General features: G+C 43.1%; 1 protein-coding gene and 1 long non-coding RNA gene across 3 annotated transcripts in view; one reads left to right on the top strand and one right to left on the bottom strand.

Moving 5' to 3' along the window:
• Positions 1–18,979, top strand: part of LOC135579095 (uncharacterized) — a 40,686-nt gene that overhangs the window by 9,851 nt on the left and 11,856 nt on the right. The window lies entirely within an intron of this gene.
• LOC102085211 (opsin-5) overlaps positions 16,693–18,979 on the bottom strand; it is a 31,368-nt gene continuing 29,081 nt past the window's right edge. The window contains exon 6 of the mRNA XM_013367426.3: positions 16,693–18,561. Coding sequence (XP_013222880.1) covers positions 18,124–18,561 — 438 coding nt within the window. The 3' untranslated portion in view covers positions 16,693–18,123. The remainder of the gene's footprint in view (positions 18,562–18,979) is intronic.

The raw sequence follows: 18,979 nt of genomic DNA, 5'->3' as shown, positions 1-18,979 counted from the left end.
TAGGCCTCAGTTCGCAGGGCTACTCGCGAGGTCCTCTCCTAAAATCGGCCATAAGGAAAAGGGACGAGATCCTTGTGATCTCCCACTTTTATATGAAGTATCACGTGAATGGGATGGAATACTTAGTTGGTCAGTTTTTGGTCACCTGTTTCAGTTCACTGGTCTCGCGGGATGTACATCCAGCCTTATCAATGACCTTGCATACCATCACTATGTCTACCAAAATATGTATCTAACTTTCAGGAAAGTGCAGTTCATAAGAAGACTTTAGCTGACAGGAGAATTCACTAAAATTTCTAACAAAATTTCTAACAAAAATTTCTAACAAAACCAGGTCAGTCCCCTGAGGTGAGGACAGGCAACAACATGACTGTATGTAACTTTTATGGCACCACCAGAGATAGGTGTAGTTTTGGACACAGGTGTCCAGATTCAGCCCAAATTTCTTACTCACCTGGCCCATAATCTTTTGATCACAGTTGGCCTTTCTGTAGTGATTTACACGAACAGGTCAAACTTTTGTAGAAAGGGGAACTAAAGAAAGGTTTTACTATATAGCAGGCTCACATAGTAGGTCCACCTCTGAATGCAGAGAATGGTGGCTTCAAAGGCCATAAATTGTTTCGAAGAAGTCTGTACAAGGTGGCGATGGGTACACACATCTTGTGAAGCAGGTGCGTGCTGCAGCACAACCCATTGTGCCCATCTCCCCAGCACTCGAAAGAGTCTCCTGGATCTACTAGTGTAGATGTAGACAAAGAAAATAATAATCTGTGTTACAGAACAAGCTATGCCTGCAAAAGATTTAGAGAAATAGGAAATTTCCTTGGGAAATTTTTAGTGGGAAGTGCAGAGTCTCGTACATGCTGGGTCTTTGTCCCACTTGTGGGACCCAAGGTGCATGCTGCTCTTCTGGCATGGGGCTGTGGGCCACGCTTTTAAAACCATGATATCCTTTGCTCTCCAGATTGTGAGTAGGAAATGTACAAGGAATTAAAGTGACCAGGACTGAGATCACTGGCTTGTGATCATTACACAGCCACTGTTAAACGTATCTTCTCAGCTGACCACTGCAAGCTTAGTAAGCCAGTACTATAAAGTCCTGACTGCATATAAGGACAGAAAGGACAGACAAATGATTTCTGCAAGGTCATGCATAGCTATGTCACATCTAATTCCATCCAAGTGCTTCAACAGAAAGGAATAACTTTTCTGCTCTCAAGCAAGTACCTTCAAGTCTTTTCTACCACATACTACCACAGGAATCAGAGAGCAGAATATTCTCCAAGCTGTAACACCCCAAGATGTCATGCACAGCCTGGCAGTGCTGGCTCTGTTCAAAGACGATGCAGCCACGCTTTTTAGAGCTGAACTCCTAACAAGTGGCAGTGGAGTTCAAATTCTGCAGTTTTTCCGCATTTCTCAGGCTATGTGAAATAGAATATTAGCTTATGCATTATTTCACTTAAGGTAATCTGTGACTGAAAACCATTTATACAAGAAAACAAGGCATGGGGAGAACACAATAGAAAGTTGCAAGTATAATTGAGACGGCAAGGCAGGTAGGGGGTTAACATTGTTTGGCTTTAACTTCTTAAAGCACCTGCATCTAAATTGACCTTAGGTAAATAAAATAACAAATGCCCTAGAAGGCTTATTTGAAATACACTGATGTGTTTGTCTTGTGTTTGAGAAAGTTATGGAGGCTGAATTATGTATGCTGTAGATGTTGCCAGCATCAGAAATGTCTTTAAATAATTAGAGCAATTGGGTAGCCAGGCATCTGTTTTTTTTCTTTTCATGACTGAGGAGACCTCATGGGCCAAATGAATGCATAATGTTGGCATGCTTGGCTTAAATGGATGAATACCAAACTTACACTGTGTAAATTTGACCCACTGAGTGTTTCTTAGTGAAGATGGCAATGGCCATGTTTCCCGAGACTGTAGAGAAGCTGGTCTCTGTCAGTAGGCCCCAGGTTCATTTGTTTGCTCCACAGGGAAGGCAGGGAAAAAAGGCAACAAAAATCAGCCTTTTCAGGTTTACCAGGAGGCAATGTTCAAGTGAGAGGTGGCAAGCCCCTTACCCTGGATCTCTTGCAGTGTGTGGCAAGGGAATGGGGCTTGGCTGGGAGCTTGCTGGCCTGGCTGGGCAGGCTCAAAAAATGAGGATTCATTGTGGGAAATGGGAAAGAGACCCTTTTCTATGAATCATATGTGGAGAGCTTGAGTCTTTTCTATTGAACACTGACAATTTTAACTGTCATGAATTTGAATTGCTCTTTTTTAAAAGTTCTGGACAGTTACTTTTGGAAAATGTGACCTAATCTGATTCTATAATAATTAAGAGACAAGAAAAGTGGACTCAGGCTTGAAAAGAAAATCTAATGTGGCATTTGAGCAAACTCAGAAGTTACTGTTATTTGTAAAGAGTGTTTGTATACTCGGATAGCAATTTAATGTGTAGTGCAGTAGCTGTGGGTATGTAGACAATAAAAGGACCAATTAGACAGCTGGGTTTGCCTATAGAGCTTTGACCATACCAGAAAGAAGTGATGTTCAGCTGTTGCTTTTCTTTGATTATTTCAAGATATAGCTCTGTAGGAAAAAAGAAAGCAGATGGAGGATGCACTTGAACTATCACGACCATCAAAATTAGTATTTTCACCATGTAGCTGAATCTACCCATACCTCCTATGCCACGTATTCCCCATGCCAGATTTAGAGCAGAGGCTGCCACAAATGCTGTATTGAAACATAAAGTGAACCATAAATACTGGGGCTGGAACAGCCCCTGTCACATTTGGGATGAGGAAATGCCAAGGGTGGCTGCTTGGGAGGAGTTTGCCCTGATTGTGACCACAGGCCTTTGGATCTGAAAGGGTGTAACCAGCTTTAAAAGCTGGAGGACATTATGGAGGTGGACTGTGATGCTTGTATCTCACCAGTCCACTATCAGAAACCAAGTGGCACCACAATGGAAATACATTTTTAAGAACCGTTTTTTTGGCAAAACTTGCAGTTATGACTGAACAGAACTAGGTCTGTAGGAAGTGCAACATATGGGTTTTGTTCATCTTCAATCCAGCATGGGTGGGGACTGAGTCTTCCCAGAGTAAGTGGAATATATTTCATTGCTGTACTACCTCGTATAAAACCTGAATCTTTAGCATAAAGCTTCCTGTATAAGAAATCAAGTTGTCTGTTTCGGAGAGTGCACTTTGTTAATCAAAAGTTTCAGCAGTGCTGGATTCAGTGCTGAAGTTTGCAGTTGAGGACTACAGCTCTCAGAAAATACAAATGGCTTTTTCAGCATGCTTTCCCTATCTGTTTACTTCCAGCGTGAGCCATGTGCTATCACTGTCACCGTTAATTCAGTTTGCCCAGAATACCAGGTCTCACTCTGGATCCCACTGCTCCTTACCTTGGTAGTAAAGCTTGATTATTCGCTACAAATCGGGCCTGGAAAATGTAAACCCAGTAACAGTCTTCAGTCTGTTCTTCCTGACTATATTCCTGATGTGTTTTCTGTTTATGCTCTGTAGGGCATCAGGTGTCAGAGCAAGTAGGTGATGCCAGTAAAAGCCACTTCACAGTAGAGAGCTCATGGCTGTATCCCAGCAACTTAATGCATCCCCTCTGTGGTGCCCTTATCCTTGTCTTCTCCAGCTTTGGCTCTCAGCACTGAGGACTGTACAAAATGCAGTGTTTCTGGAGGCAAAATGCAGAAATCAGAGTGCTGCTCTGGCAAGCAGAAGTGTCCAAACATGTAGTGGAGCCAGAGCTGCCAGTCTGTTTAATGGGCGGATTAGGGTATTTTCTTTACTGGTATGCGTTTTTTGAAACAGTTATTTGCCAGAGTTCGTGAAAAGCCCCTCTGCATGCACCCCTGTGCACATACTCACCATGTAAGGGCTTACATCGCTCTCTCCCAGTTGAATGGTGATGGCTTGGCTCCTCTCCGTGGTCTCCTTGCCCACTGTGCTTGTAGAGGCCCATTTGCCCCTAGGGATGGAAAATTTCCAGGAGGGATCATGCCCATGTACCTGTATAGGAACAGGGGATGTCAGCATACGGTGGGAATACACTGGGTCCCCCAAACTCCTGTGTGGTGCTGCACCCACCTAAACCTCTCTTTGTGTGGATCCAGATGCTGTCAACACCTTCCTTGGGGGATGGTACACACAGTAGAAACAGACAGTCCCATGTTTCAGCAAGGTTAAATTTAGTTGGGAAGGAAAGGAGAGAGGTTGTAGAGCCCTGGCACTGAGGGCTGGCAGAGCTGGGAAAGGCAATGGAGAAATGGCAGGGGAAAACTGGGGTCCTACTGGAAGGATGAGGCAGGGGGAAGGTGCTGGGGAGTGCACCTAGGCACTCTGTGGTATGGATACAAGGAGAGTGTAGAGCGATGGCAAGGACCTCTCTGGGCGTGCAGACCCCAGTGGACTGGCAGGAATGTCATCATTTGCCTCCCCCATCATCCCTGCCCCATCTCTCTGCTGCTCTCACCTCCAGTGGGATGGGAGTAATGGTGATTCTGTTGTTTAACTGGTCACCACCAGTGAAGATATTGAAGCTCCCAAGTGCTATCAGTCACTAAAACAAGTTTTAAAAATTACTTTGCTGTGTGTGAACCAGCCCAACAACAGAAATGCTGTTGTCTGCCCAGGGCAGCTGGGCTGGACAGTAGCTCTGCCTCTTTGGGGGCTGTGAGGCAGGGCTGCAAGCAGGACACTCACATACCTTCCTTCTGCTCAGGGTATTTGTGACTAAGCTTTTGTTGAATGTGTGTGCAAAGGGGTCAGGGCTGGGGAGTGCAGGCTGTGAAGAACTGCTATGAACCTTTTTACTGCTAATTTTCATCATTTCATCCAAGCATCAAGTTGTTTGGGGCATTTCCAGGCACACAGAGCTATGAGGTGTACCCTAAGGTACAAAAGATGTAGACACAAGTTTCTGCAGTGCAGTAGCATGTATCTATGCTTTTTGTAAGCCGGTAATTTCTCACAACTCATTTCCACTTAAAAAAGCAGAAAGCAGACAGTATGCATAAATATCACTCTGTGCTGTAGTAGTTCAGTTAACTATAAACTCAGTAATGTAGCAATAGAATAGCAAGTGAGAGCCATCTTTCTTCTATAATTCTTTTAAGGGCCACCAAAAGATCCAGTGCATTTTTAAATGCTTCTCTGAAATCAAGCCTTTGGAAGAAATGCTGTTGTTACATTAGGAAAAAAAAAAGCCCACCCAAAACTCTTCAAATCTTATTAGGAAAAATAAATCTCTCTGAATAAGTCCTATCTTCTTATCCTCTGTTCCTTGCCTTCAGTGCCACAACCACATATTATAAGGTGAGCTCTGCATTTTGATCCCCAAATTAAGTAAATTACTTCCAATAAATTGCTTAGTCACAAGCACAGTTAAGCTGGAAATACCATTTGCATTCTTATAATTGCTGGCATTAAATCTCCATAAGAATTGTAAGAGGAAAGCCTCTACGTTTTATGCTTGCTAACTCCTTAGAGTGTTTTATACTATGCAAAATACCATAAAGGCTTTTGAACTACTTTAATAATTGACATTTTTCACCTTAAGTTCTCAAAGCTCTTTCCAGAAGAAAGCAAACAATGAAAGAAAGTGAAAAAAATGTTTCAGGAGAGAGAAAATTAAATTATATGCATGTTCTTATAAAGTATCAGAAGAAAAGAAAGGCAAGCAGCTTTTGCAGAAAAGAAAGCTGAGTATCACAGAGCTTACAGAACCAAGTTTGAAAAGGACCTTGGGTTACTGAAGACAGAGAGGAGGATGTGTATCTGTAGGAGGACCAGGAGCCTATCTCCTAGGGCTTGTTCCACAAAAGGCATCCTAAAAGTGGCAATTCCCCACAGCTGCTTGCTGCCATCTCCAGCTGCCAATGACCACTCTGCAGCTGTCCTGGCCAGCCCTTGCCTTCCCAAACCTGAGCTGCTGTAGGAGAGCTCTGTCCTCTAACCTGGCCTGCTTCCTCTGGATTGATGGTAATAAGGCAGCTCTTCTGCAAATAGCTCAACAAGTAGCTTTGAAACTGGTGACTTCTGTCAGAAGAGGTAGAGATGTATGAGGATATTGCCTTTTATTTAATCCAGCAACAACAAAAAAGGTGTTGCAGGCAGGTTCTGGTTTTCCCAGCCCTGTGAGGGATGCCCACAGCCCTCACAGCTTCCGGAGACATCCAGAGCTTTGCGGATACATGCCGTGATGTGCGTGCTGGGGAAGGAGCTGCTCACACTCACTCCTGCTGCTGCACTCACAGCCCTGCAACACCACACCATGTGCTGAGGTCAGTGCTCCAACTTTGATTTGCAGAATCCTAATGGCTTCTATGGCATCCTGGTAAGAGGTTGGGAAGGCCAGGGAATAACTAGGGCCAGAGGAAGGCTGAGAAAGGCATTTGTTGTGTTAAGTTTGGTGAGTTACAGCTACAGCCATACCTTGGTATGTCCAGATCCTGGTTCAGTTTCTGCATCTCCACTGGCAGCTGGCACGTTGTACTTGCGTAATGTCCTTTCAGGGAGAATGGAGAAGATCATCCTGATTCAGCATAAGAGAAGGTGTGAGGCCTGCAGAGCCACGTAAAGTGATGTTTTCCCCTCCTAAGTGAGCTAATAAAGTACGTAACCAGGCTGCATCAGCTGCAGTGTTAAACATGACACACTGCCTTGCATTACAGCTCACTGATTGCCTTGGCTGTTTGCTCTGGTGTGGTGGAGTTGCTGCTGACAGCCCTGGTGCTTCACGCTGTGGTTCAGCATTCAGCCCCCCTTGTGTTTGCTGAGCTCCCCCCTCACTGTGTCCTCCTCACACAGCCTTTCTGCCATTGAGCCCTCTTTGCCATGAACCTGGAGAGCTTGTATGTGTACTCTGCATCCACACTTAAAGGAGCTTGGGTGCTCGATGGGATGCTGTCAAGAGCTCACTTTGTCTCCTTTGTGGCACTGCACGGGAAAGTCTGTAAAGAAACCTGCTAACAACAATTGTTTCCTTTTGGTTATTTTTGCCGAACTAAGCAGACAGTGATTTTTTTTTTTTTTAATTACATTTTAAAGCTTCTGTGGCTCTGAAGTGGATTTCTTTGGTCTTCACAAAATTAATGCTTTACAGCTTGCTTTTTTTCCCAATTTCTTTCAATAAGTGAATACCTTTAATCACCTAGTAGAAAACCAGTTTACAGGAATGAGTAAGAAAATTGAAACAAGTACTGATTTCGTGTAATAAATTGGGTTAATTTGTGATGAGTAATTGTTTGCTTTTAGTCTGTTGTTCTGTTTATTTATTTTCTCATGCAGGGGGGAAAGAATTTGGTGTTACTGTGAGAGATGCAGTTTGCCAAACAACTCTACCTAGTTATGGGAAGTTTTGAATAAACTCCCTATTTGGTTTGGTTTGCATTTCCAAGGTTGGACTTTCCGAAGGTCACAGTCAGGGCATAAAATAAGGCTGCTGTCTGATAAGAGATCAAAGAAATGAAAGACAACGGATAAATGGACTTCAAAAGAAAACTGAGTATGGCCCTCTGCACATCAGCTTTTTCTGTCATCACGTCTGCTTTTCTACAAGAGCTGTGCATGCACACCATGACACATCAACAGGCTGAGTGCAGAAAATGGGTGATCAAGAACTTAGCAGCACCTGTAACTGAGGAAACTGGTACAAATGCTAGATTTCATTTACCTTTGTCTTTATATTTCTTTTTCTGGGAAGAGCTTTTGAAGACATTCTGTGATGTCTTTATTGTTTCATCTGTAGCAATCTGTCATAGTGCAAGCAAATCTCCATGGAGTCAGTTGCTATGAAAACTAGTTCCTTGGAACTAGACGTTAGTGCTTGGGCTGGTATTGCAGAAGAGATTTGCAACATCGTCACTTCTGACGTCAACTAGTATATAGAGTGGAAATCAACAGGTTGGAAAAGAGCAGTCCCAGAGACCCCATGGACGGATGACAGAAGGGATATGTGCAGGTTTCATGAGTTTTTGCACCATAAATGGTTGTTGGCTAGTATGTAATTTGCTGTTGTTGTTGTGGCTATTTTTCCTAATCTACAAACCTTCAAAAAGTCTGACAACAGTTTTAGGCACAATAATTTTGACAAGAGGGACTAAATCTATCTTGTAGTGCACAAGGAGTTGGTCTTAGTGTCCTCCTGTCTCTAAACATTTCACTTGTTCTGTGACTTGGCCTCATGTTGACATGCTGTGGATGAAATCTTTGCGAGTTACAATTAATCGGTTTGCTGTTGGTTTCAAGGGAATAGGATTTCTGTCCCCTATCTCTAGCATAAAAACGAATGACCTTTTCTGCCCCTGCTCCAAGAAGCAGATAAACACATCACGTGGGCATGACTGAGAAGGAAGAGGAGATGTTTTCCCTCTGCTGCCCTCTGTCTCTCCTTCCCTTGGCACTGTGGGGAGAAGCTGCAGGGAGGATGCAGGTGTCATGACTCTTTGTGAAGGAGACCATTGACGGTGGGGTTTGTTGCTGTTAAACTGCTTCTTAATCACAATGTTTTATACAGTGAGGGTTAGGACTGTAGCAGTGGCACAAGGAATTTGAGCCCAGAATTTTCATCACTCCAGGCAGGCAGAGGAGTTGTCTCTCTCTAAATATATTTAGGGATTTCTGCAGCTAAATGCCATAATCAATGACAACATTTCAAATGAATAGCCCTACACATATATTCTGTGACTGCAATGTGAATAATTGTGAACGCTCCTCAATTTTCCCCTTCCCACTCCACTCTCCTCCCTCAGCCTAAGCACAAACACTCATTTCAGGGCTAAAGATATACTCTTAAATCAGTTCTGACATTTCTTTGTTGTTGCCTAATGAAGGCTGGGTTGATGGGCTAAAGGGAAGTTTTATGTAAGTCCTTGCTGAGATGTTGTAGGACTGGAAGTGGGCAGCAGTTGCAAATGTTGGCGTTTGTCTCTGGAGTTTATTTAACTGCAAGCCTGGATGTCTGCATGGTATATGGGGCTTTATCCCTTTCCTCCTTGGTTTTCTGAGTCCCAGTGAAATGTCACAGTCCCGAGGGCTGTGGGGTTCAAAGAGCAGCCACGTTGTTGTCCCCACCAAGTTAACGAGGTGCCTCTGTGTGCCTGTGTTTGGGGGGAGATGTCCCACCAGGGATGTGTCAGCCATTCCTCCTGGCTTTCCCAACACTTTTACACTCTGCTTCGTTCATTAATTTGGTTATTTGTTTTTAAAGCTTGTTGCTGAGCAAGTCAAATCGACCCACATCTGGTTAACAAAGCCTGAAATGATAGTGACTAAGTCAAAGCAGTGCTGAAGGGGAAGATCAGCCACACAGACCAGGCTAGTTTTCTGGCCCTACTGATCATACTTACTCCTTGCTGGGTTTATCCAGGTGTCAAGGAAGGGCTTGAATGGCAGCCCTTGCTGCCTTATAGTCTGGGCTTATACAGGGATTTACAGACCAACGGTGATAAGCTAGTTTTCTTACATGGTCTGGAGAAGCTTGCTTTGCCGTGTTGTCCTTATCCTAAGGACTGAAAATGCCCAGTTCAAAATAGGGGATTCTTATGGTCAGCTGTAGGTTAGGGTGGCAGGACAGTTTTGGTTTTTGAAGATTAGATAGGTCAGTGAAAGTAAGTCAGTAAGTCCACGAGACCAACAACGGTGGTAAACCTGCTGTTGCGATTAAGTAGAGCAAATAATTTCAACACCGTTAATGAGTGTGACTGCCTAGACTACAGCTAGTTTTTAGTTTGCTTTACCGTGCAAGATACAATATTTAAAAAATAAGATAAACCTGACTTTTTCATGGAGGAAGTGCTTTGGGTGCATTCTGCTATTCAGAAAGCAATCAGATTCTTCAGAACTAGAGGCAGCTGAGGCATGTCATCTTCATTAAAAACCTTTGGGATCTACAGCTGAGAGACCATATGTTGGGCTGACTGTGCCCACTGAACTGCAACTGAACTTGCTGGGTGAAGTACAACTCCAGATTTTGCAGATGAAGGCATTAGGGAAAAGTCTTTAGGTTATTGAGCAGATTCACTGAGTGGGTCTTATTTGGAGAATATAACTTAATGAAGCCAGAAGTATTGTCCTGGGTGCAGATTGTGGCAATATAACTAACACTGTTAACTTCATTTCTGTTGCATATGGTTGTAAAGGGGAAATGGCCTCAAATTCATGTAGTCTCTGCAGGAGGACTTCAGGGAGGTTACTGTTGATAGAGTTTTTCTGATACATATGTTAGGCCTATTCTTTGCTGCTAGCATGGTAAATGCTTAAAGGGCTCCTTATGGACAGAACTGGTAAGGGCTAACGTTGTGGGAACTTCTCATGTTTCACTATTCCATGGTGATGTTCTCTTTTCATAGTAGGCTGGATGATGAAAAGCAATTGGGAAAAGTTGTGCCTGCTTCGCAGCAAGAAATCTTAGTAGAAAGTGTTTTGGTGTTGTATTCACCTGTGCTAACTTCCTGGTTGTTGGCTGTGCTCTTCCTTATCTGTTGCCAAAGTACCTACCAATAGTACATATTGGGTATAATATGGTATGTGGCAATAAAACGAGCTGCAAACATGGGGCTTGGAACATGGGATTTTGTTAGACTGAAAATGTGAAACTAGGGTGCCGTTTCTCCTCAGAGTCATAGCAAATCAACAGAGATGTGGGTGGGCACCAGCAACCATTACACAAAGCCAGTGAGTGGGGCATGAGCAAAGAGGGGGTCTAAACTATCTTGAGGAAGACTCAAGTTCGCTAAATACCGTTGCAGCCCAGAAGCTGACAGAGACTTACTCTTCTTAGGCGTGAGTTGTGATTGTCAAGGTTTTCAGCTCCTTTATCAGTAGGCTTTTTTATCTGACTGGTTATCCTAGAGCTCTCCTGGTCTTTCCTCATATCCCTCTAAGAGAGAGTCACCTTTTCCCACACTTTCTGATCCCAGATGCTCCACCTCTTGTAAAAGCTCTGACTTCTTTCAGAAGCTGAAATGTTTAAGACCTTCTAGTGAATTTAGCCAAGGTCTAGCAGTGATATTTGTCTCCCAAAGAAAAGATAGCTGGTTCAAGCAGTACTGGAGCTAACCAAAAAGGCAACAGCTCCTCAGACATGGGTCTAATCTGCACTCCCAGCCCATGAAAGCAATTTTCTGGGCAAATATACTGTGCTACACCTCCAGTCCATGCAGGTGTTTGCCTGGTTCAGCTGGATTATGTCATCCCAGGGAAAAGTGAAATTTGAGATAAGCATAGCAATTTTACTGTCCTGGTAGCCCATTTACTTTGTCCTTTTTTATGTTGCATGGCTGACCTGAGTCTTCCTGACTTGCCAAGGTATTGTTGTGCTTTGGTAGTCAGGCAGTGATCAGTGACTGAGTCCTACCTTCCCTCCTTTGGATGCCCTGTCCATGCCATCAAATTAAGGTACATTATCTTTCCAGGCATGTGTGTTTTTAAGAATGTATAATGTTTTTCAAAGAATAAGGTGTATCAGTTTTCCAAAAGTGAATGTTTTCCCTTGCCATGACTCCAAGGATGGGGAATGGTCTGGTAATAGCTCCCTTAAATTGTGGGGAGATATGGGTCTCATCTCTGGAGCTGGGACTTAAACTCTCAAATTCTTGAACTAGGACTTAAACTCTCAAATTCATTTGCCTGGGCTGATTTTTTTCGTATAGTGCACATGAGAACGCTGCTATACTTGACCACCTTCCAGCAGAGGAAGCTGAGGACTGGATTGTCAGGTAACACAGTATCAATCAAGGATGAGCTAAAGCCTGTTTTCCATTCCCTTTAAATCCACATATAGGCCACATGTTATCCCACGGATTGGCTAGCTTGTTCTCAGATAAATTAGTTTTGTTCTTTTCATAGAGCAGTTTACCAGTGGTGAAAAACATGCTCTGAGTTCACTAAGTTTCTCCCACTTCTCTGTGTGAAGGTTATATGGTGTGAATCCATTTGAAACTTATCTTGGGCTCATGGTAAGGCTTTGCCAGGTCACATCACTAAGACACATTCATGCTCCCATTTGTGCTACCAAACGTTATTCTTGACTTCATATTTCCTTTTGCAAATACTGCAGTGGATGTGACACACACAGGCAGCTCCTGCTCGAGCAGCTTGCACTGACCTTGTGCTGGACCTGTCTGATGTGCCTCTGGCCACATCTGCACCCTCCAGGACCAGCCCAGCTTTGCTCTCATGGTGGTTCCTTGCAGCAACCAGGCTGGCTGGCATACAGTGTCAAAAGCTACTGGAGGGTGTCAGATATCAGCAAGGGAGGGTGTTTATTGAAGTGATTTCTGTAAGTCCTTCCAGTCCCGTTTTACATGGTTACATCCTATTACGTAAATAAATGTTGTGTGTTTCTTATTCCCAAAAGGCTTTTGTCTCATTCAATGAGGATTGAAGATGATGACTATTGGCACAGACAGCTGGTAGACATTTATTTTTGGATTTTTTTAGTTTTTATCATTCAGTGTGGCCCTGATTTTTGTATTAATAAGGGGATTATTACTTTCCATTAAGTAATTTTCTTATTGTTCTGCGTTCTTATTGTATTACTATTTATTACTTAAATATTATATTTATTTTTGTCTTTCTCCTGTGTATCGAGAAGGATGCATTCTTTCTTCCTTTTTATGAAGAGCTATTGTTTTATATAGAGATTACATCCTCCAAAAAAATCCAAACCCCAACTCTCAGGACTATGTATTAAATACATATTTGTGCACTGAAAACTGTAGAGAAAAACATAGGCCCAGGTGACAGGCTCCTGTTCTCTCCTGCAGTCACTGCAGTTCACTTAGCTACCTCTCTTAATCTGAATGTGGATATACGAAGTTTTATAAGTCTTCCAGGCACAAAGCATCTTGAAGGATCTGTGTAGATGTATATCAAATAGTACCTTTATTCTTCTGAAGAAGATCTCATTTTCAACTTTTAGCCTGCTTCATCTGGAATCACATAACTGCCATTGCAGGAACATATGCTGACCATGAAGACCTCTGAGGTTATTTTTCTTTTTTACAATTGCACAGTATTGGAGCTTTCCATATACCTAAATCATCAATGCAGGAATGGATTTGGGCCAGCTACTGTGGAGTCTTGGCTGCAGATTGGAATTACTCACTTCAGACTACATACTAGACATAACCACGTTTGACCCTGCAGGCATCCTCACTTTGGTCTGTAGAGTTCCTGGAGTGCTGCAAAGATCCTTTGCATTTGTTGATGTACTGGGAAGGTTCAGACTCCAACCTTTTTGTGATTTGAGAGTTAGGCAGAGGGACACATACAGCCTTGCAAGAGAACGTGGTTTGCCAGGCTGGCTTGTCTCCAGGATAGTTGAAGATACACACCTGGCAGTATTACCCACCTTTTTTATTATTGGCTGGGGTGAGAACATTCACCAGGGTTGAAGGAAAATGATGTTCTTGTCCAGCCATACCCTCTTGACAGAACTTTGTCTCCATCTTGTGCTCCTAAGGAAAGTGCCAAACAGCAGAACATGATTGGATGGATCTCTTTTGTCAGTCTAAGCAGCAAAGAATGAAGGATTTGTAGGAGTGGAGAGAGAACCAGCAATGGGGTGCAAGTCTGAGTAGTTCATATTGTAACAAAGTCACTGTCTAAAGGGAGGTAGAGGGGGATTTCCTGTTTTCTGGTCTCTGCTTCAAGAAATGCTTTTACATGAGTCATTAGATAAAAAGGCATAATAGCACTGAGAACAGGGAGTGGACTGCAGTATGCTATCCCACTCCCTCTAACTACACACTCCAGTTATTCATGTTACCATTAGAAATGTCAAAGCTATTAAGAAATTTTGCTGTGCATTTCAATGTGCTGACACCCTAAAGGATTTTCAGCTTGGCAAAAAATCCAGCAGAGGAAATGTGGGCCCAAAAGTTTTTCTTGGCATAAATGAACAAATGATAAGTGTAACTTTTTTTTTTTTTCTCCCCCAAATGAGAAATGTGGAAATTGAACACAAGTAAGCAGCCCAAGTGAAAGGGTTGGTCAGGGACAGGGATGTTGGTAATCCACCTGCAATGCCAAGTTGTACACATAAATATTAATGAGTGCCCTTCATGATTAACAACTGCAGTGATTATGGTATAATACTGACCTGTTGATGATTATGAGTAATATTTGTAATAAGAAGAAATCAAGTAAGAGCTGATGAGATTCTGAAACACGTGTAAGTACATTAATTACATAGCCATTAAGAACTCACCTGCTGAGTGTACTAATCAATAGCTAAACAAAACAATTAGCTAACATTTGGAAATTAATATGTAGAGTAGCTAAAGGCAGATTTTAAAGCATGGCTTAAGGGCTTCAACCATTTTGCCGAATGAATTTTATTATATTCAGGCATGTCATTTATGCTGGAGTGCTTTAATGATGTCAACAGGGCTGTAAGTACAAAAATGGATGATGAACAGCTAGCAGGGATTTTTTGGCCGAGTTTCTTGCATCTAGCAGTGAAACATAGCTAATCTGTCTCAGATTCTGGTGTAACAAGCCAGCAAATGCTGAGAGCATCCTTTGGAAATGGTAGGATTGCTTGGCCTTACTGCCTTCTGCCAAACGACGCTACTTAGTTTTAGTGTGCCATATATGAAACCAACCCCAGCACTTAAAAAATATCACAATCATGTCCAGGGCTGAGCCGGAGAGACAGAAGGAGCCTATCTGGTGGAGTTTCTACACCAAAGGAAGGAAGATCTGAATATTGTACTCCACCCACATGACAGGAGACCATTTGGATACTAGTAATAGTCAGAAGAGCTCATTTGTGCAGGCTGGCACCAATCCCTCCAATACAAAACACACTGAAAAAGGCCTCTGGCAGAGGTAGCAGAAGAAGCAGGTCCTATTTGCCAGCCCATGCTGCCTGTTACCGTGTGCCTTCACACAAGGTGAAGCGGCAGCACTAGGATGGGATGTCCTCTCTTGTTGAGATGTGACATCTGGCCTTGCCTTTGGCACACCCATGGACTTTTTGCATTAACGTAAAACTATAGTGTTTCTAAACAGAAAGCACTGGAAGCAGGTAGTCCTTTGCTTCGACAAGGTGAGTGGGAGCTCTCTTGTAAGACCATCCCAGATGGGATGGTCCATTGTAAAAGAAAATCCATGTTGTGGGGAGCAACGAGGTTATGGGGAGGAGTAATTTGACTCCAGGACTCCCTATGCTGTTTGCACTGTACTTCATTCTTGCGGAGTAAAAAGTGCAAAACCCCACCATGTCCCTTCAGCATATTTAAACTGTGTCTAGCCTTGCTGACTGTCTCAAGCCCCTGGGGTCTTTGTGCCTCCCTGACCAGCAGCATGAGCTGGACAGGCAGAGGAACCCATCTGTGGAGGAAGCAGCAGTGACCAGCCTTGTCTGGGCACATGTGGGACCAGAGACAAGGGAAGAAACACAGGACGTAGGCAAACTTTTTTACAAACTGATTTGTGTTGATTCAGATGCTTGAAACTCTGCAGAACATTTCCTTACCTGTACTTGAGTGGTAATGGATTCTGGACCTTTTCATCTGCCTTCAGCCACTTGCTGCTGTCACAGGTGCAGCTACAGGGCACTGGTGCTTTTGGGGTGGAAGCTTTTTAGCCTGAATAACTTCAGTGACAAATGTGCTCTTGCTGTTACTGTACCTGGAGCACAAGCTGCTGCCTGCAAAGGTATCCATCCTCTTTTCCCTTGTGTGACCTGCAAAACCAGATATTCTGGTCTACAGTTATGCAGTCCCATGATATTATCATATCTCCACAAAGAAGAGTAGCCGTAGGCCCTGCAGGAAGGAGGTCTGCCACAGCCCAGCCAAGGCTTGTGCTGTATTGGCTGTTTCCAGTTGTCTGTCAGCGGGTATGCATCCTTTGGCTCCTGGCCTCTTGCTTCCCTGCTTATCTCGTTCTCCTCCTCTCATATTTTCCTCTGCTCCTATTCTGATTCATTTTTCTACTCCCTCCTCTTCCCCCAATCTAACTTGACCATATGGACTCAATGGCATATGAACTAGCAGAGATTTCAGCTGGCACGCTCAGTGCAGGAATTTGTGGGTGCTCTTGGAAATGGCCTTGTTGCTCCACCTTACCCTTTGCCTTTTTTACATCTTTCTCTGTCGAGAGTCTGACTCCTGCAGATCAACTACAGTGCAGCAGGGCAGCAGTTTTCCCGGCCATCCATAAATTAGTGGAAATACAGACTGAAACCTAGCCTGGCATCTATGGCCTTGGAGCATCTATGGGCAGGTCTGGCACACCTGTCTGGCACACATGTGGCTGCAGATACCTCTGAGAACTGCAGCCAGTGGAGCTGTGTGACTGTCATCCTCTTTGGAGGAAAACCTGAGCACTGTCAGCAGTAAGAAGGCTCAGTCCAGTGTGGCTACCAAGGCAGATTTCATGCTACACGTAGGAGCTTTCAAAACTGCGTGCCAGCTTTGGCAAACCCAGGCAGGCTTCATGCAGCTGCGACAGCAGTTTGCCCTAAATGATTTAATCTATTTCTGCAGTTATGGTATGCACTTCTATCTGGAAGCAAACTGTTTGCTTGTTTGTTTTTAATTATTTATGGTAATGAAATAGCACCAGCATCTTAAAATTTTCCACAAAAATGAATACTCTTGTAGTTCAGCTCTGTGGCCATGAAAGAAAACTTGGTTCCTCAATGTCGCTTATAATGTTTATTTGTTTTTAACTTCAAACACAGGTGATGTTCTCAAAACAAATAAAGCAATGGGGGAAATGAAGGCGGCTCTCTTTGCAACTGTCCCAAGAAACACATCTGGAAAAGCATACTTCTTTCGCAAAACAGCTACAATTTAGCACACCCAGACAGTGAGATTCCAGAAAGTCATAAATAGCAGTGAAGTTAGCAATTAATGTTGTTGGGTTTTTCTTTTCTTCCTTGTTTAGTTTGCAAATGGCACTAAACGAACCCACAATTTCCACAGTTAATCCTGAGACATTTTTACAGAAGTCTCTGATTATGCAGTTAATTTCCAAGATGGGAAATTATGAAGATATATCTCCTTTGAATCTGTAAAATAAACTGGAATAATTGGATATTACTACATGTAGTAATTGTAGTCTTGCTACCAATTTAAGCCTACAGCTCAGCTATTTGAATCAATGTCCTTAGTTGCTACTTAGTTACGTTTACCTAAAAGTCATTTTTACCCATAGGCAGGTACAAAAACCTTCTTTAGAAGCAGCAGTGAAGTGTTGGATTATGTTTTGTAAATAGCTCTGATGCCACACTTCATCAGTACTCTTAAAACTGTAGTGTCATTTTTGGTCTCATTGCCTGTACAACATCTTTTGCTCCACCAGGTAGAAAAACAACCAGTTTGGAGACAGATCACTAAAATTAAAGGCCAGCTTTCCTGAGCCCTGCTTGCTGGGAAGGTCGGGGAAGGAGGAAATAGTTCTGCAGACCAATGAGGAAAAGTATGAAGCCACTGTTCAGACTGCAGCCACTAGCAAGTGCCAAGATCTACAGCTCCTAGCACCCATTTAGACACACACAGAGTCAGGCACAGCGGATCAGATGCACAGCCATGCAGGGACAGGATCTGGGAGCCCATGGCAGGCACCCGTCGGTGCCCGCAGGGAGCAAATGGCTTTGCCTGCCAGTCCACAGCTGTTGGAGCTGCAGCAGCTCCATGGCAGTCTCAGCAGGGCCTGTCTTCTCCTACAGCACCATGGAAAACTGACCTCTATGGGTGGGACTCCTGAAGAGCAAAAACCGTATTTGGAAATACAATGTCCTAATTAGTAACATTTGGATAGCCACATATTAGTTATTTTTGTTAGCTAATGCCTGCTCTTCACAAGACATTCCTCCTTTTCCTGCATGAATGCGAAGATTAAATGTTTCTGGCACTGGGTGTTATGCCCACATTGTAATGTGCTTCATGGCTTTTTGTACCTACATAGAAGGAAAATATCACTTTACCATCTGATTTGCTTGAGTTGCATAGTCATCAGTGCTATAGAAAGAAACAGATGGACTGGAAATTAAGAAATCACTCAAGCACAGATCTGAAACGGGTCTTCCTGAACACAAAGTGAGTGTATGTGTTAGGTGGCCAAAAAACTTACAGTCTATCACATTCAATATCAGGGTTATTAGATGGTGTATCAAGAATACCAAAATACACTTCCCTGTTTGCTGGAGGTGGGGTATTGGTAGGACTTCCCACCCCAGAATCAGGGCTTGGTGCAGGGTGCATTTCTCCCACATACTTCTCTTCTTTCTGAGAAGGTTCTTGTTTTTGCTTGAGGTTTTTGAAACGTTTGAGCTTCACAGGGTCCTTGACTTCCTTGGTACAATGGAACAGGATGAAAATGTCCCTCCGAAATTTGGAGCTCATTCCAAAGTAGATAATGGGATTATAGAAACTGGCAGACTTAGCAAACAAACTGGCAAGGATGCTGGTAAGATTGGGCACAGGGTAACCATAGGCAGACCATATAGAGATGACAGCATATGGTGACCATGCAATAATGAAGGCTGTGCAAATGACAATAGAAACCTAAAAAACAGAAGAAGAATAGTCTTAAATCTATTCTGGAAGACTACATCAAGGAAATAATACACTGGGAATAGCAGCTTGGATGCTAATTTTGACATGGTGGTGTGCTTGAGCAATGCCTCATCTAATGGAATGAAAGTAGCTACAGTCTCCTGCATGTTTATATGAATTAAGAGGGTTTTGGGTGGACATAAGTCAATGGTAAATAAATTGAAAGCTCCACTGTAACTTCTGTATATGCTTAGAAGTAAGGTAACTTCTGAAAGAAAAGAGCATATGCCAAACCAAACTTTTGATTTTGGGCAGTATAACCCACTCCAATTATATTTAGATTATTTTTCACATGTTACGTAGCACAAATACTAACCAACTGTTAGGGTAGCAGTTTTAAACAATCCTCATATTCTTCACTGAGTTC

This window comes from Columba livia, chromosome 3 (genome assembly GCF_036013475.1).
Source record: "Columba livia isolate bColLiv1 breed racing homer chromosome 3, bColLiv1.pat.W.v2, whole genome shotgun sequence".
NCBI classification, from domain to species: Eukaryota; Metazoa; Chordata; class Aves; order Columbiformes; family Columbidae; genus Columba; species Columba livia.
The sequence above is the reverse complement of the archived record's forward strand: the minus strand, read 5'-3'. Positions and strand labels throughout refer to the sequence as shown.